The sequence below is a fragment of the Oncorhynchus clarkii genome, unplaced genomic scaffold, assembly GCF_045791955.1.
Source record: "Oncorhynchus clarkii lewisi isolate Uvic-CL-2024 unplaced genomic scaffold, UVic_Ocla_1.0 unplaced_contig_3708_pilon_pilon, whole genome shotgun sequence".
Taxonomy (NCBI): domain Eukaryota; kingdom Metazoa; phylum Chordata; class Actinopteri; order Salmoniformes; family Salmonidae; genus Oncorhynchus; species Oncorhynchus clarkii.
The window spans coordinates 292,501-309,913 of record NW_027261032.1 but is presented as its reverse complement, the minus strand read 5'-3'; the positions used below and the strand labels follow the sequence as shown (position 1 = coordinate 309,913).

The following is a 17,413-nucleotide window of genomic DNA, read 5'->3' as shown; positions in this document are numbered from 1 at the left end:
ATTGTGGGAAGCTTGTGGAAGGCTACCCAAAACGTTTGACCCAAGTTAAACAATTTAAAGGCAAAGCTACCAAATACTAATTGAGTGTATGTAAACTTCTGACCCACTGGGAATGTGATGAAAGAAATACAAGCTGAAATAAATCACTCTCTACTATTATGCTGACATTTCACATTCTTAAAATAAAGTGTCAATCCTAACTGACCTAAAACAGGTAATTTTACTAGGATTAAATGTCAGGAATTGTGAAAAACTGAGTTTAAATGTATTTAGCTAAGGTGTATGTAAACTTCCTACTGCAACTGCTTTACTCAACAAAAAATATATACTTTTTGCACAGTAGGCCTATTTATCCTGGTCCATCAAATCTTATCAGTGACAGACGCCGAAGGCAAAGACGAACATTGTTTGAGACTGTGGGCTTTCCGTCCCAGATGACCATCTCTTCTGCCATTCCATTCCTACGTTGACACATTCAGAGCTAGCCGAGCTAGCTAGGCAGCAACAGTTCAACTAGGCAGAGGTAAAACAGGGTGTGTTTCACACAACTGGCTCAACATTTACAATGAAGACAATTAAATCACCTATATCTTGACGACCACTGCGTGCTCAATGACGGTCTGCCGCGGTCTCAGCGATTGACATGGACTCTTGTGATAAGGTAAAGACGGATTTTCTCTGCGAAGTAATGACGGAACCGATTATGTCTGGTAACAGGGCACAACTAGCTTTAGTTAGCTAATGGGAATATGAAGCTAGCTAGCTAGGCCCAAAACGTATCTGCAGGTAACAATGTCCCTTTAATGTTTTAGAAGTGTCCGTGAGTTTATCCGATGTTTGATTATTGTCAATGATTTGTCATCTAACTAGATCGCTACGCGTACTAGGCATGCGTGTAAGTAAAGACAAGTGAACTAGCTAACTGGCTAACTAGCCAGTTAGCTAAGCAGCTTTTATACGCTTGTCATTTTGGGTGGCCAATATCTCATCTGTTCTCCCTGATATGCTGATCTATGTACTAGATATGTTTTAATTGAGGCTAACTATATTGAGAATCTAACTAAACTAGTTACAGTACCTATACTGTCACAATGTGTTGACATTAATGACAGTTCATGTCAACATATCGGTTGACATGAACTGACTTAGCTATCTGGTGAACTTTGATGTTTGACACACCGTTAAATAACTAGCTAGATAGTTATTATAATACGGACCAGGGTAAGTTAACTAGCTAGGTAGTGACCAGTTACCCGAAACCTCCAGTCTGCAGTGAGTGTGTGGTAGATTGTTGACAACTAACTAGCCAGCTGATTCGCTCTGGAGGAATGTCCGGTTCTTTTGCATTTGAATCACATTCCATTGAGTGACTCCTGCTGCGCATAGAGTAACTTAACTATGATGCAAGTTAGCTACTCTATTATGTGGTCTGACTTACTGGAAGTGCCCATTTAAAATGTCATATTTTTCACTAGGCTTAATTCCATGACAGTATATGGCACCATAGTTTAGGCCACAGAAAGCTGCCATCTAGTATACTGCAGGGTAGTGTTTTCAGCTGGCTATTTCTTGAACTGAGTTGTTGGTTAAGGGCTTGACAGTAAGCATTTCACAGTAAGGTCGACACCTGTTGTAATCGGCGCGTGTGACAAATAAAATGTGATTTGTCCTCCTGTGTCACCATCAGATGCCACATAGGCTGAGTTTTGGTCCACAGTGATGTGAGGATGGTGCATGGGAGATTCAAGGACCCAAGATGGTTTCATGCTTGTGACTTTAATATATTTTTCAAAATGTAGTGTACATGCACACACTCGAGCTCGCTCATCCACCCACCACTCTGTATTGCTCCCTCTCTTGCCCCCTCCCATTCAACAACAGTGAAAGAACAATACAACTTCTCTCTTTCCAGCTGAGAATGTTAGAAGACAATGAATCAGAGACAAAAGCTTGAATGAACAAAGGGTTTGATGGTTGATGGCCCAGTAGTCCCACCCAGTTTTACCAGGCCAGTGCTGCCCTGGCTTTTTCACCACACATCTGGAGCTGAGCTCCACTTATAGGAGCAATTAGGGTTAAGTCAAATCAAATTCAAATCAAATGTATTTATATAGCCCTTTGTACATCAGCTGATATCTCAAAGTGCTGTACAGAAACCCAGCCTAAAACCCCGAACAGCAAGCAATGCAGGTGTAGAAGCACGGTGGCTAGGAAAAACTCCTTAGAAAGCCTGGTTCCTCTCTAGGTTTCTTCCTAGGTTTTGGCCTATGTGGGGTGGCCAGTCCTCTTCTGGCTGTGCCGGGTGGAGATTATAACAGAACATGGCCAAGATGTTCAAATGTTCATAAATGACTAGCATGGTCCAATAATAATAAGGCAGAACAGTTGAAACTGGAGCAGCAGCACGGCCAGGTGGACTGGGGACAGCAAGGAGTCATCATGTCAGGTAGTCCTGAGGCATGGTTTTAGGGCTCAGGTCCTCCGAGAGAGAGAAAGAAAGAGAGAATTAGAGAGAGCACACTTAAATTCACACAGGACACCGAATAGGACAGCAGAAGTACTCCAGATATAACAAACTGACCCTAGCCCCCCGACACATAAACTACTGCAGCATAAATACTGGAGGCTGAGACAGTGCCTTGCTCTAGGGCACATCTACAGATTTTTCACCTAGTCGGCTCGGGATTCAAACCAGCGAACTTTCAGGGTGACTGACCTTACCCTCTAACCGCTAGGCTACCTGCTAATGCATCTTCCATAATCGCTGCTATTCTCTCTCTTCCTCGCTCTAACACGCATACACACACACACACACGCCAACCTGCAGCCTTTTCCACAATCGCTGCTATTCTCACTCACATCCCAGGCGCTAATCAATCAATCACATACAACTCAGTCTGAACAAACAACCTACACCTTCACACCAGCGGAATGGAGAATGGCACCCAGAGTTAAAGGGCCTTCCTGGCTGAGTCTTCCCCCAGCCAGGGCACACATATTGGGTAGTTTGGAGTCTATTTTCCCTGGTGGACTAGGGCTGGAGTCCTATAGCAACTGACTCTGTTGTAGCTAGTTGTGTAATTGGCTTATCCTGGTTGGGCCACCGTCCTCACTCCTCACCTGATCCTCTCAGGCCTAATCCTGTAACTGTCTCCCCTGTCACCTATAGCCAGGCCTACCTCCTGTAACGTCACCTATAGCCAGGCCTACCTCCTGTAACGTCACCTATAGCCAGGCCTACCTCCTGTAACGTCACCTATAGCCAGGCCTACCTCCTGCCAGGCCTACTTCCTGTAACGTCACCTATAGCTAGCCAGGCCTACTTCCTGTAACGTCACCTATAGCTAGCCAGGCCTACTTCCTGTAACGTCACCTATAGCTAGCCAGGCCTACTTCCTGTAACGTCACCTATAGCTAGCCAGGCCTACTTCCTGTAACGTCACCTATAGCTAGCCAGGCCTACTTCCTGTAACGTCACCTATAGCTAGCCAGGCCTACTTACTGTAACGTCACCTATAGCTAGCCAGGCCTACTTCCTGTAACGTCACCTATAGCTAGCCAGGCCTACTTCCTGTAACGTCACCTATAGCTAGCCAGGCCTACTTCCTGTAACGTCACCTATAGCTAGCCAGGCCTACTTCCTGTAACGTCACCTATAGCTAGCCAGGCCTACTTCCTGTAACGTCACCTATAGCTAGCCAGGCCTACTTCCTGTAACGTCACCTATAGCTAGCCAGGCCTACTTCCTGTAACGTCACCTATAGCTAGCCAGGCCTACTTCCTGTAACGTCACCTATAGCTAGCCAGGCCTACTTCCTGTAACGTCACCTATAGCTAGCCAGGCCTACTTCCTGTAACGTCACCTATAGCTAGCCAGGCCTACTTCCTGTAACGTCACCTATAGCTAGCCAGGCCTACTTCCTGTAACGTCACCTATAGCTAGCCAGGCCTACTTCCTGTAACGTCCCTCGTACAAAGTAACCAACCCCCTCACCCCGCCCCTCACCTAAAGTTAACATTTACCAACCTCTCCTCTATCAGCATCCTTGTCATCTAAAGTAACACAACCAACCCCTCTGTATTGTGTAACTAACTTCACCTAATTATCTAAAGTAACCAGCTCTCTTTAGAGTAGTCCTAACCATCAAACCTCATATGGAAACAAAGCATGGTTCATTTAAAATGTCATATTTTTCACTAGGCTTAATTCCATGACAGTATGGTATGGCACCATAGTTTAGGCCACAGAAGGCTGCCATCTAGTATACTGCAGGGTATTGTTTTCAGCTGGCTACGTCACCCCTAGCGCTCTGTGTTGACCAGGATCCAGGACCCCTGGATCTATCAGATGTCAGCCCACACTGCCCACGGACAGTACAGTAGCACTGGGAAACAATGGCGGTGTGTGTTCACTGCTGTACTGATGCTGGATTCATACATTCCGACCCTGGCTGGGAGAATGGAGTGTCTTTGTGTCGTGAACTCGTGTCAACTCTCCCTCTTCCTTTTCTCCTCTCAGAATGAAAGGGGGGGATGAGGTTGATCTATCCTCTGGCCGCAGCTGCCCGCCCCAGTGATAGGTCGGGACTCCATCTCAAATGGTACCCTATTGGGCTCTGATCAAAAATAGTGCTCTATGAAGGGAATAGGGTGCCATTTGGGACTCAAGCAGCAAGTCCCGATGTGTCAGCTGGGTAGGAAGGCCTGTGATTCAGTCAGCATGATGTCAATGGTCAGTTTTGATAAGAGGTGAACCTAGATAAACAGTCCAATGGTCATGACTTAGTAGTCAGACCCAGTTCAGTGTTTCCATATCAGTGTTTAAAGTCCCCTGAAGCAGCATTCATCAGGACTACAAACAAACATCAATTCAATTGATAGCTAAATGTGATTTGGTCGGAGCAACAGAGCAGGGTGGGGGGATGAGGAGAGGGAACAGTGGGGAGGGGTTGTAGAGATGGTCTATGTTTCTTCAGTTTCACCCAGGACCCACCCAGGCCCACCCATCCAGACAGACAGACAGACAAGTAAAAGCTAATTGAGAGTGCTTTGACTACATTCCTTTAAGACACTGAGCTGTTGACCTGTTGTAAATATTTCCCAGCTTAGCCCCAGGCTGTCACCCTGTTGCTGTCCCATCTAGTGGCCCACCGTATCTTTCCACTCTTCCAATCCACTGATGATACCAATACTAGAGCAGTAGGCTGCATCTCATCTGACCTATCCAAACCCTGGAGGACATTGTTTCAAACAATGGATAATTGTCATCCTTTGTATTTTATTTTCAGAGAGGTAGGCCTCTGTTGATTTGACATGGTACTGTGGTTTGTGATGTGTCGTCTAGCTGTACAGGTATGTTTGACATACTTTGTGACACACATTTTATGATGGATATTTTATGACTAGAGGTCGACCGATTAATTAGGGCCGATTTCAAGTTTTCATAACAATCGGAAATCTGTATTTTTGGCGCCGATTTGCCGTTTAAATTTTTTAAATATATATATATTTTTATTATTTGTATTATTATTATTATTATTATTATTATTATTAATTTTTTAATTTACACCTTTTTATTTAATCTTTTTAACTTGGCAAGTCAGTTAAGAACACATTCTTATTTTCAATGACGGCCTAGAAACGGTGGGTTAACTGCCTCGTTCAGGGGCAGAACGACAGATTTTCACCTTGTCAGCTCGGGAGATCCAATCTTGCAACCTTACAGTTAACTAGTCCAACGCAATAACGACCTGCCTCTCTCTCGTTGCACTCCACAAGGAGACTGCCTGTTACGTGAATGCAGTAAGCCAAGGTAAGTTGCTAGCTAGCATTAAACTTATCTTATAAAAAACAATCAATCATAATCACTAGTTAACTACACATGGTTGATGATATTACTAGATATTATCTAGCATGTCCTGCGTTGCATATAATCTGACTGAGCATACAAGTATCTAAGTATCTGACTGAGCGGTGGTAGGCAGAAGCAGGCGCGTAAACATTCATTCAGATAGCACTCTCGTGCGTTTTGCCAGCAGCTCTTCGTTGTGCGCCAAGCATTGCGCTGTTTATGACTTCAAACCTATCAACTCCCGAGATGAGGCTGGTGTAACAGAAGTGAAATGGCTGGCTAGTTAGCGTTTCAAACTTCACATTGCCAGTGTAACAGTATAGCTTCCGTCCCTCTCCTCACATTGCCTTGGGGTGGTTGTTTCCCTTGCTCTGCATGGGTAACGCTGCTTTGATGTGGTGGCAGTTGTCGTTGTGTTGCTGGTTCGAGCCCAGGGAGGAGCGAGGAGAGGGACGGAAGCTATACTGTTACACTGGCAATACTAATGTGACTATAAGAACATCCAATAGTCAACGGTTAATTAAATACAAATGGTATAGAGGGAAATAGTCCTATAATTCCTAGAATAACTACAACCTAAAACTTCTTACCTGGGAATATTGAAGACTCATGTTAAAAGGAACCACCAGCTTTCATATGTTCTCATGTTCTGAGCAAGGAACTGAAACGTTAGCTTTCTTACATAGCACATATTGCACTTTTACTTTCTTCTCCAACACTTTGTTTTTGCATTATTTAAACCAAATTGAACATGTTTCATTATTTACTTGAGGCTAAATTGATTTTATTGATGTATTATATTAAGTTAAAATAAGTGTTCATTCAGTATTGTTGTAATTGTCATTATTACAAATACATTTTAAAAATAAAATAAAATCGGCCGATTAATCGGTATCGGCCTTTTTGGTCCTCCAATAATCAGTATAGGCGTTGAAAAATCATAATCGGTCGACATCTATTTATGACCTGTATTATTTTGACATTTCATCACAGCCTCCCTCCCCTCCACACCCACGCACACCACACACCCACACACATACATACCACACCCACACACACACCACACACACCACACACATACATACATACCAGACACACACATACATACCACACACACACGCATACATACCACGCATACCACAAACCACCACCACCTCTGTCCCTGTGGCATGATGGCAATAGAGGTAGGCCCCCAGAATGAAATAGAACAATTGAATTAAAGGATCTTTATGGGTAGGCTGTGTCCTAGTTGACGTTGTCTTTAGAGACCTTATGTAACACATAGTTAGCTACTAGTGTAATCTCTCTGGGAAGAATGAGCAGCTAAATATAGCTGGCCCATAAAGTCCTCCTGAAGATGCTGGGTGACTGAGTCATTACCACCCCGGCTCTGCTGGTTGCTCTCTGGTGGCTCTGAGGTGAAGTTTCCCCTAGGTACAGATCTAGGATCAGCTTCTCCTCCCCCAATCCTAACCTAAACCAATAGTGGGGGGAAATGCAAAACTAACTCAAGATCGGCATCTAAGGGGCACCTTCAGGGCCAGACTTGGACCAGGCAGGGCCATAGGAAAGGAATGTCTCAGGACAGAATGCTGATGGTAGGAGTGCTACCTAGTGTTTAATGTTAGTGGTAGCTGGTAGGGAGAGGGGCAAAAAATGTTTACCAATGAAGCATAACAGTTCCAAGGCACTCCCTAAAAATGCTGTGTTGTGTTGGCCTAACTTAATAGGAAGGGTTAGGCTGAAAGCACAGGTATTGGACTGTGTGTTCTAAGGCCCTCAGTCAGTCATGTTCTCTGAGTACAAGGAAACAGTACTCTGCTCTCCACACCACTCTGATCTGATCAGTGTCAGACCAACCAGGAAGTGTTTCTATTGCACCAGGTTACATGTTGCTGTGTCTGTCTGCTACACTCACACGTCCCCTGATCACACTGCTCTAAGGTCAACACTTTGTTATGCTTTCATCGTCTGTGACCGACTTGGCACCCTATTCCCTATATAAGTAAGTAGCCTTGTCCACATTAAAACATCCCATATCGCCTGCTTCGTTAGGCAGCTTGATGTACTGTAGGTAGCCAGGTAGCCTAGTGGTTAGAGTGGCTAACCAGTAGGTAGCCTAGTGGCTTTTGGTTACTAGTTCAGCCAGTAACCGAAAGGTTGCTAGATCGAATCCCCGAACTGACAAGGTAAAAATCTGTCGTTCTGCCTCTGAACAAGGCAGTTAATCCACTGTTCCTAGGCCGTCATTGTAAATAAGAACCAATTCCTAACTGTCTTGCCTACTTAAACAAAGGTTAAAGTTTAGAAAATACCCCTGGGCAGGATGCTATTCTATGTGCCCTGGTCAAAGTAGTTCACTATTGTAATAAGGTGTATTTTCAGAGAGCAGCCATTGACTCCAACTTTCCATTCTCAGACCCAGTGAAAAGTTGTTTCTCTTGTTGCCAGTTTCATTTGTCGTGAAGGAACCAGTTCTGTTTTGGCTGTGTCGTGGAGATGTTGCCAGATGAAGTCATGAGTTATGTTAATAGTTAGTCTAGCCTTGGCACCCTATTCTATTCTCGCTGGGTGAAGCAGCGAGCTGCTCCTTAGGTAACATGCCTACTCAGACTTTGTGGTCCAGTCATATAGCATAGGGCCGTCGGTCTCTTAGTCAGATATCAATGTTTACTACTGACTGACAGCCTACTCTCCAGTCCTGTGTGATTGATCTTAGACCTAAATGTCTATGGATTGTTGATGGATTGTTGATGTCACCCCTTGGGTTACTAAAATAACTAAGTTCCAGGAAGACTTCACACAGTGAGTGTGCTGTCAGTACCAGCTGATCTTTGTCCTTGTATGTCGATTTATCCCTGATTGACCCACATTCACTGAGTCCTGAACATAACCTAATATGGGTTCACTTTAACTGCTCTTATTTTGGCACAAAAGTGAGAGGTCTATCACTCCTGAGTCTGTCTGGTGCGTTGCGAGGTGATCCTGTCCAGTCAGGTCCTCTCCTGTCAGGTCCTCTCCTGTCCTGTCCTGTCCTGTCAGGTCAGGTCCTCTCCTGTCCTGTCAGGTCAGGTCCTGTCCTCTCCTGTCCTGTCAGGTCAGGTCCTGTCCTCTCCTCTCCTGTCAGGTCAGGTCCTGTCCTCTCCTGTCAGGTCAGGTCCTGTCCTCTCCTGTCAGGTCAGGTCCTGTCCTCTCCTGTCAGGTCAGGTCCTGTCCTCTCCTGTCCAGTCAGGTCCTCTCTTGTCCAGTCAGGTCCTCTCTTGTCCAGTCAGGTCCTCTCTTGTCCAGTCAGGTCCTCTCTTGTCCAGTCAGGTCCTCTCCTGTCCAGTCAGGCTCTCTCCTGTCCAGTCAGGCTCTCTCCTGTCCAGTCCTGTCCTGTCCAGTCAGGTCCTGTCCTGTCCAGTCAGGTCCTGTCCTGTCAGGTCCTGTCCTGTCCAGTCAGGTCCTGTCCTCTCCTGTCCAGTCAGGTCCTGTCCTCTCCTGTCCAGTCAGGTCCTGTCCTCTCCTGTCCAGTCAGGTCCTGTCTGACTGCCTCTGTCTCTCCTTGCAGGATGTGAAACTGTCAGCCGAAGTGGAGCCGTTTATCCCACAAAAGAAAGGTCTGGAAGGAGCGCTGGTCACCATGAGCTTGTCTGGAGGAGAAGGAGGAGGGGGGGTAGAGCCCACCCCAATCCCCAGCTACCTCATCACCTGCTACCCTTTTGTCCAGGAGAACCAACCCAACAGGTAGACACATCACCCTACACCCTACATGTTATAGTCCCTAGATCATGCAGCCTACACACTAACGGCACTCATTTCTGGGCACATATCTTTTCATTCAAAACTAGGCTTAATCTGTGTCTGGTAATCTGACCCCGTCACTGATATAATCTGTATTGGAACTACCCAGCCTCTGTCCCTGAGCCGCTGACAGTTAGCCTAGCATTAGTTCGGAAAGAATCTCTATGGAGTCCAGGAATATTCCTGTTTCTGACCCTCCTCCAGGAATGTGCCTGTGCCCATGTCAGTGGGAAAACTGATGGGGTCTTCCTCTGATTCACCTAAGGAAACCCCCATATACCGTGTGAGTGTTACACACAGCTAGGCTGTGAATGATCAGTTACCACCCAGGGATGTGATCAGGGCAGAAAAATATACCAGGCACTCTGATTTTTTTATAAAAACACACAAACAGATGACCATGCTTTGTAACATTTCTAAAAACAAGAAATGTGATATTACTCTTTCATTTTTTGTGACTAGATTTTTTAACCAAAATTTAATAGACAAATTGTTGAGATGGCCCTTTAAGGGCGGGAGGTTACCTTGGCGTGTGAGATTTGGGATCTGACTCTTTGCTATCAGTTGAAGCAACAGACTCAAACTGTTGAAAAACTACTGAACTTGTGAGCAAAACACGAGGACAAAGTCTCACTTTGTAGACGTTTGTGGAAAGTAGACCAAATTTATGCCTGTGCACATTGCCTCCAAAAAGGAATCTATCAGCATTTCACTCAGTGAGCTCAGCTGTGCCAGATGGGACATACAGTTGAAGTCAGAAGTTTACATACACCTCCGCCAAATACATTTAAACTCAGTTTTTCACACTTCCTGACATTTAATCATAGTAAAAATTCCCTGTCTTAGGTCAGTTAGGATCACCACTTTATTTTAAGAATGTGAAATGTCAGAATAATAGTAGAGCATTATTTATTTCAGCTTGTATTTCTTTCATCACATTCCCAGTGGGTTTACATACACTGAATTAGTATTTGGTAGCATTGCCTTTAAATTGTTTAACTAAGGTCAAATGTTTCAGGTAGCCTTCCACAATAAGTTGGGTGAATTTTGGCCCATTCCTCCTGACAGAGCTGGTGTAACTGAGTCAGATTTGTAGGTCTCCTTGCTCATACACTCTTTTTCAGTTCTGCCCACACATTTTCTACAGGATTGAGGTCAGGGCTTTGTGATGGCCACTCCAATACCTTGACTTTGTTGTCCTGAAGCCATTTTACAACTTTAGAAGTATGCTTGGGGTCATTGTCCATTTGGAAGACCCATTTGTGACCAAGCTTTAACTTCTTGACTGATGTCTCGAGATGTTGCTTCAATATATCCACATAATTTCCCCTCCTCATGATGCTATCTATTTTGTGAAGTGCACCAGTCCCTCCTGCAGCAAAGCACCCCCAAAACATGATGCTGCCACCCCCGTGCTTCACGGTTGGGATGGTGTTCTTCGGCTTGCAAGCATCCCCCTTTTTCCTCCAAACATAGTGATGGTCATTATGGCCAAACAGTTCTATTTTTGTTTCATCAGACTAGAGGACATTTCTCCAAAAAGTACGATCTTTGTCCCCATGTGCAGTTGCCTACCGTAGTCTGGCTTTTTTATGGCGGTTTTGGAGACTTGTGGAGGTCTACACTCTTTTCTGAAGTCTTGGCTGATGGGCGGCAGGGTAAGCCTAGTGGTTAGAGCGTTGGACTAGTAACCGGAAGGTTGCAAGTTCAAACCCCCGAGCTGTCATTCTGCCCCTGTACAGGCAGTTAACCCACTGTTCCTAGGCCGTCATTGAAAATAAGAATTTGTTCTTCACTGACTTGCCTAGTTAAATAAAAGTAAAATAAAATAAAAATACAATTTATTTAGATTTTCCCATGATGGTAGATCTTGAAATACATCTACATGTACACCTCCAATTGACGCAAATGATGTCAATTAGCCTTTCAGAAGCTTCTAAAGCCATGACATTTTCTGGAATTCTCCAAGCTGTTTAAAGGCACAGTCAACTTAGTGTATGTAAACTTCTGACCCACTGGAATTGTGATACAGTGAATTATAAGTGAAATAATCTGTCTGTAAACAATTGTTAGAAAGATTACTTGTGTCAAGCACAAAGTAGATGTCCTGACCAACTTGCCAAAACTATAGTTTGTTAACAAGAAATTTGTGGAGTGGTTGAAAAACGAGTTTAATGACTCCAACCTACGTGTATGTAAACTTCAGACTTCAACTGTAGGACTGATATTTCTTTGTGGAATTAGCAGCTTTGAAACAAAATAGTTGAAATTCTTTAAAAACAGATACTGCAACATTTTCTGAACACTAACTCACATGTGTTCATACTTGACTTTGGACTTTTTATTCAGGAATGTAATGCTCCCACTGTAGAGCCCTGCACATTGACCAGCCAATGGGGTTGGTGGAATATACATTTTTACCCGCAGGTGTCGGGTGTTAATTTTATGCCCTGGATGTGATTGAGAGCTGTCGACCTGTGTGTGTGTCCTGTGTGTTTCTATTTGTCAGGTGTCGGTGGTTAACTTTATGCCCTGGATGTGATTGAGAGCTGTCGACCTGTGTGTGTGTCCTGTGCATTTCTCTTTGTCAGGGGTGATCTGCCTCATGCTGCACGTTCGTTTCCTTCCTGTCTGTTTTGAATAGCAGGAAGTGGTCTCTCAAGACCACCGGCTGTGAAAATGTCAGCTGGATCCTTGTCAGCCACACACACACACACACACACACACACACACACACACACACACACACAGTCAGCTCTACACTGATATCAGCAGTGTAACAAGCTTTGTCTTAGTTTGACACGGGTATATTAGTCCTAATATGTTGCAGTATATTCATACAATCATCACTACACCCGTCATTTGTTCTCTCCCTCCCCTCTACAGACAACAGCACCCCATGTATAGCGGAGGAGGGGACCTGCGCTGGCAGCAGCCCAACCCCAGCCCAGGTGGTCCGTACCTAGCTTACCCCATCCTGTCCTCCCCCCAGCCTCCAGTCTCCAACGACTACACCTACTACCAGATTATGCCTGCACCCTGCCCCCCCATGATGGGCTTTTACCAGGTAGGTAGCTGAAATGTTAGGTGGTTAGAGGCAGACCAGTAGTCAGAAGGTTGCTAGTTCAAATCCTGGGTGAGGAGATAGAACAGGGAAGTGAATTAGCAACCCAGAGGGCTGCTGGTGTCAGATCTCAGGTACTATTCACCTTCAATGTGCCCTTTCGCTTGGTAGGTAGTGGAGTGTGTTGTTTTTGGGAGAAGAGGTTTACAAGACTAGTAGCCTGAAGAAATGGTTAGGAGAACAGAAGAAGTGGAGGATAAATGTTCATTGTCACAGGTACTATTCATTGCCAATGTGCCCTTTAGCATGGTAGGTAGTAGAGTATGTGTGAATGTTTGTCACAGATGGAAAATACAGTTGTTCTGTTCCTCTACCAGCCCTTCCCAGGAACGTACGCCGGGCCCCTGCAGCCTGGCGTGGTAAACCCTATATCAGCTGACGTCAGTGAGAGACCGGCCCCTCTCGGACAGGCGTTTGGACTAGCTAATCAGAGAGGTGGGAGGGGCATGGTCAGACCTGCCGTTCTACCCAAGGTAAGAGGTTAGAGGTCAAACATGTTATTCTGCTGGTCTACCCTAATGCAAGGTGCTCAAGTCCATACTATATTTTTACATTACTGATTACAATACATGTATCACTAGCCACTTTAAACTATGCCACTTTGTTTACATACCCTACATTACTCATCTCATATGTATATACTGTACTCGATACCATCTACTGCATCTTGCCTATGCCGTTCTGTACCATCACTCATTCATATATCTTTATGTACATATTCTTTATCCCTTTACACTTGTGTGTATAAGGTAGTAGTTTTGGAATTGTTAGTTAGATTACTCGTTGGTTATTACTACATTGTCGGAACTAGAAGCACAAGCATTTCGCTACACTCGCATTAACATCTGCTAACCATGTGTATGTGACAAATACATTTGATTTGATCAATTAATACCGTCAAGGAATTAATGAATTAATACCATTAATTGGGTTGTATAACATCAATATACAAAATAATGTTTCATGTTATTATAGTCTATGTTCTATCAGCAGCAGCAGGTGGGGTTGTGTCAGTCCCTGAGGGCCAGAAGGCCCCCCATGAGGACTGTAGCTGTCCAGAAGGAGGTGTGTTCCTCGGGGCCAGATGGACGGACCAAGACAGTCCTACTGGTGGACGCTGCCCAACAGACTGGTACGTTTATAACCAGTAACATACTAGTACCAATACTAGTACATTGTAGTACTAGTTGAGCCCAGGGTTTGACTCAGGTTTGCATTGCCAAACCCCTGTATACTGGTCTAAAGTATGTCCACAGATGAATGACGGGCCTAACTCTTCTCTAACTTCTGTACAGGGTTGTGTACTGACTGTATGTGCCTGACTGTGGTCTAAGCCTTCATTACAGTATAAAGGCTTTACATAATGAAACTACACAGTCAACCACAGAGCATCTAGATCCTACTGAGCTGAGAGAACAGGTTTACAATGATGACGCTTCATCATACTGAGACACTATGGCTACGTTTACACAGGCAGCCCAGTCTATTTATTTTATTGACCTAATTGGTCTTTTGACCAATCAGATTAGCTCTGAAAAAGATCTGATGTGGAAAAATCTGATGTGATTTGTCAAAAGACAAATTAGTGGAAAAAAACATCACAACTGGGTTGCCTGTGTAAACGGAGCCTGTGATACCCATCCTGCTGGGAAGACAGTAGGAATGTAGAGTTTCAGGTTGGAGAGGTCTACTCTGCACGTGTGCAGTACGTGTTGTCCTCTGTGATACCTCTGGCTGGGGGAAAAATGCTATCTTTAATTTTTTTTAACCTTTATTTGACCAGGAAGGGCTCATTGAGATTAAAATCTATTTTTCAAGAGCGCCCTGGCCAAGATAGGCAGCACCAAGTCATTACAAAAAAAATTACAGATAGACAACATGAAAAACTACAAGTAATCTAGTAAAAACCATTGAATTCACAAGAGTATAAAACAGCAAATTAAAAACATTGACAGGTCAGGGAATCAGCCTTAAAATCCTTCATCGGTGATGACACCAATCGAGACAAGTTCTTCCATTTTAAAAGTATTTGGTAAGGCGTTCCAAGACGATGGCGCAGAGTACGTAATAGCCCTTTTACCAAATTCAGTTCGGACATTTGGAACAGTTAGCAGGAAAAAGTCCAGCGAACGAAGAGAGTACCCACCACATTTCTGAACAATGAAAATGCCCAAATAAAAAGGTAGTAAACCCAAAATGGCTTTGTAAATAGAAGTATACCAGTGACTTAGCCTACAAGTGACTAGAGAAGGCCAGCCAACCCTGGTATACAAAGTGCAGTGGTGCGTAAGGGTTTTAAAATAAATCTCAAAGTGCCATGATAAAGAGTGTCAATTGATCTCAAACACTGAGCGGGAGTATTCATATATAAATATCCCCATAGTCTAGTAAAGGCATAAATGTAGCTGATTACTAGCCTCCTTCTGGCTTCAAAAGAAAAACAGGCCTTATTCCTAAAATAAAATCCCAATTTCAGCTTCAATTTTTTGTAAATTGTTGAATATGCAATTTAAAAAAGAGGCCGTCATCAATTAAAATTCCAATATATTTGAGGTTACAACCTCAATCTCTTTGCCCTGACAGGTAGTAATAGGTGAAAGGTTCAGAGGTCTATTTCTTGCATTAGAAAACACCATTAGTTTATTTTTGTCAGTATTGAGGATAAGCTTCAATTGACACAAGGTATGTTGAACAGTATAAAAAGCAGTTTGCATGTTCTGGAAAGCTTTTGTAAGAGACGAGGCACAACAGTAAATAACAGTACCATCAGCATAAAAATGAGGTTGTGCATTTTGGACATTTTTGTCTAAATCATTTATATAAATAGTAAATAAGAGGGGACCAAGTACAGAGCCTTGGGGCACACCATTCAAGACAGACAATTTAACAGACATAAGCCCATCAAATTGAGTGCACTGAGTTCTATCAGACAGATAGTTAGCAAACCATGCAACTGCATGCTCCGAAAGACCTACACTCGACAATCTCTGTCTTGGTATAGCATGATCAACTGTATCGAAAGCCTTAGAGGGATCAATAAAAAGTGAGACACAGTGCTGTTTTTGTCAATGGCTTCAGTGATATCATTTAAAACCTTCATGGCTGCTGTAATTGTGCTATGCTTCTTCCTGAAGCCCGATTGGTACATTGATAAAATAGAGTTAGTAAATAAAAACTATTTTAGCTGTTCACTTACAAGGGTTTCAAGAATTTTCACCAGGGGTGACAACTTTGAGATTGGCCTATAATTATTTAAAAGAGTTGGATCTCCCCCTTTTAAAAGTGTTAGGACAAATGCTACTGAATGTGACTAAGAGTTAGATCCATAATGAGATGAACATCACATTGGTTGTTAACCAGTAAAGGTGCAATAAGCATCTAAATGCTACTTCTCTGCTTGCCACTGCGTCTGCCTGCTCTTTGGGGTCAAGGCCGGGTTACTGTAGAGCACTTTGGGACAACCGTTGATGTAAAAAAAAAGAAGGGCTTTAATAAATACATTTGGGGCTGGTTTCCTGGACCAAGATTATGTCTGGTCCTAGACTAAAAAGATATCTCCATTTTAAATATCTCTTTAGTCCAAGGACGAGGCTTAATGTATTGATAGATTGATCTGTGATATCTGTTTGCCTGTAGACTTCCCAGGGGACAATGCGTGTGGTCGTGGTGCGTCGGAACGGGAGCGGGCCAGCCCCCTGCTGTGGAAGAACCTTCCCCGGAGAAGGCGGGCCTCGCACCCTACGGAGAGCTCCAGCGAGGCGGACATCGACAGCGACAGCGGATACTGCAGCCCCAAACACAACCAGCAAGCCCCGGGGGTTACGCAACACAATGCCCACGCTGCTATAGCTCCTACGGTAAGCCCTAACTCTAACCCGGTGGTAGACCCAACACTATACTGCTGTTTAGTACTGTGGTGTCCAACACAATGCCCACGCTGCTATAGCTCCTACGGTAGGCCCTAACCCTAACCTTAACTATTTACTACTTTATAGAACTGTTAACTACTGTAAACCCAAACACTACTGTAGCCCCGGGGCTCCAGAACACTCACCACAGCTCCTACGATGGTAGGCCCTATCCCTTACCCTAACTCTATAGTACTGTTAACTACTGTAGCCCCGGGGCTCCAGAACACTCACCACAGCTCCTACGATGGTAGGCCCTATTCCTTACCCTAACTCTATAGTACTGTTAACTACTGTAAACCCAAACACTACTGTAGCCCCGGGGCTCCAGAACACTCACCACAGCTCCTACGATGGTAGGCCCTATCCCTTACCCTAACTCTATAGTACTGTTAACTACTGTAAACCCAAACACTACTGTAGCCCCGGGGCTCCAGAACACTCACCACAGCTCCTACGATGGTAGGCCCTATCCCTTACCCTAACTCTATAGTACTGTTAACTACTGTAAACCCAAACACTACTGTAGCCCCGGGGCTCTAGAACACTCACCACAGCTCCTACGATGGTAGGCCCTATCCCTTACCCTAACTCTATAGTACTGTTAACTACTGTAAACCCAAACACTACTGTAGCCCCGGGGCTCCAGAACACTCACCACAGCTCCTATTATGGTAGGCCCTATCCCTTACCCTAACTCTATAGTACTGTTAACTACTGTAAACCCAAACACTACTGTAGCCCCGG

The 17,413-nt window shown here is 44.2% G+C and overlaps 1 protein-coding gene across 11 annotated transcripts in view; it reads left to right on the top strand.

The window, feature by feature from the left end:
- Positions 1-436: 436 nt before the first annotated feature.
- The window catches only part of LOC139403864 (selenocysteine insertion sequence-binding protein 2-like), a 30,960-nt gene continuing 13,983 nt past the window's right edge, over positions 437-17,413 (top strand). For 6 of the 11 annotated variants that reach the window (XM_071147037.1, XM_071147036.1, XM_071147034.1 and 3 more), the window contains exons 1-6: positions 461-661; positions 9,402-9,577; positions 12,521-12,701; positions 13,076-13,231; positions 13,734-13,890; positions 16,395-16,615. In XM_071147037.1, coding sequence (XP_071003138.1) covers positions 644-661; positions 9,402-9,577; positions 12,521-12,701; positions 13,076-13,231; positions 13,734-13,890; positions 16,395-16,615 — 909 coding nt within the window. In that variant the 5' untranslated portion in view covers positions 461-643. Of the gene's footprint in view, positions 662-9,401; positions 9,578-12,520; positions 12,702-13,075; positions 13,232-13,733; positions 13,891-16,394; positions 16,616-17,413 lie in introns of all 11 variants that reach the window. The other 5 variants (XM_071147038.1, XM_071147033.1, XM_071147039.1 and 2 more) reach the window with 4 other exon arrangements.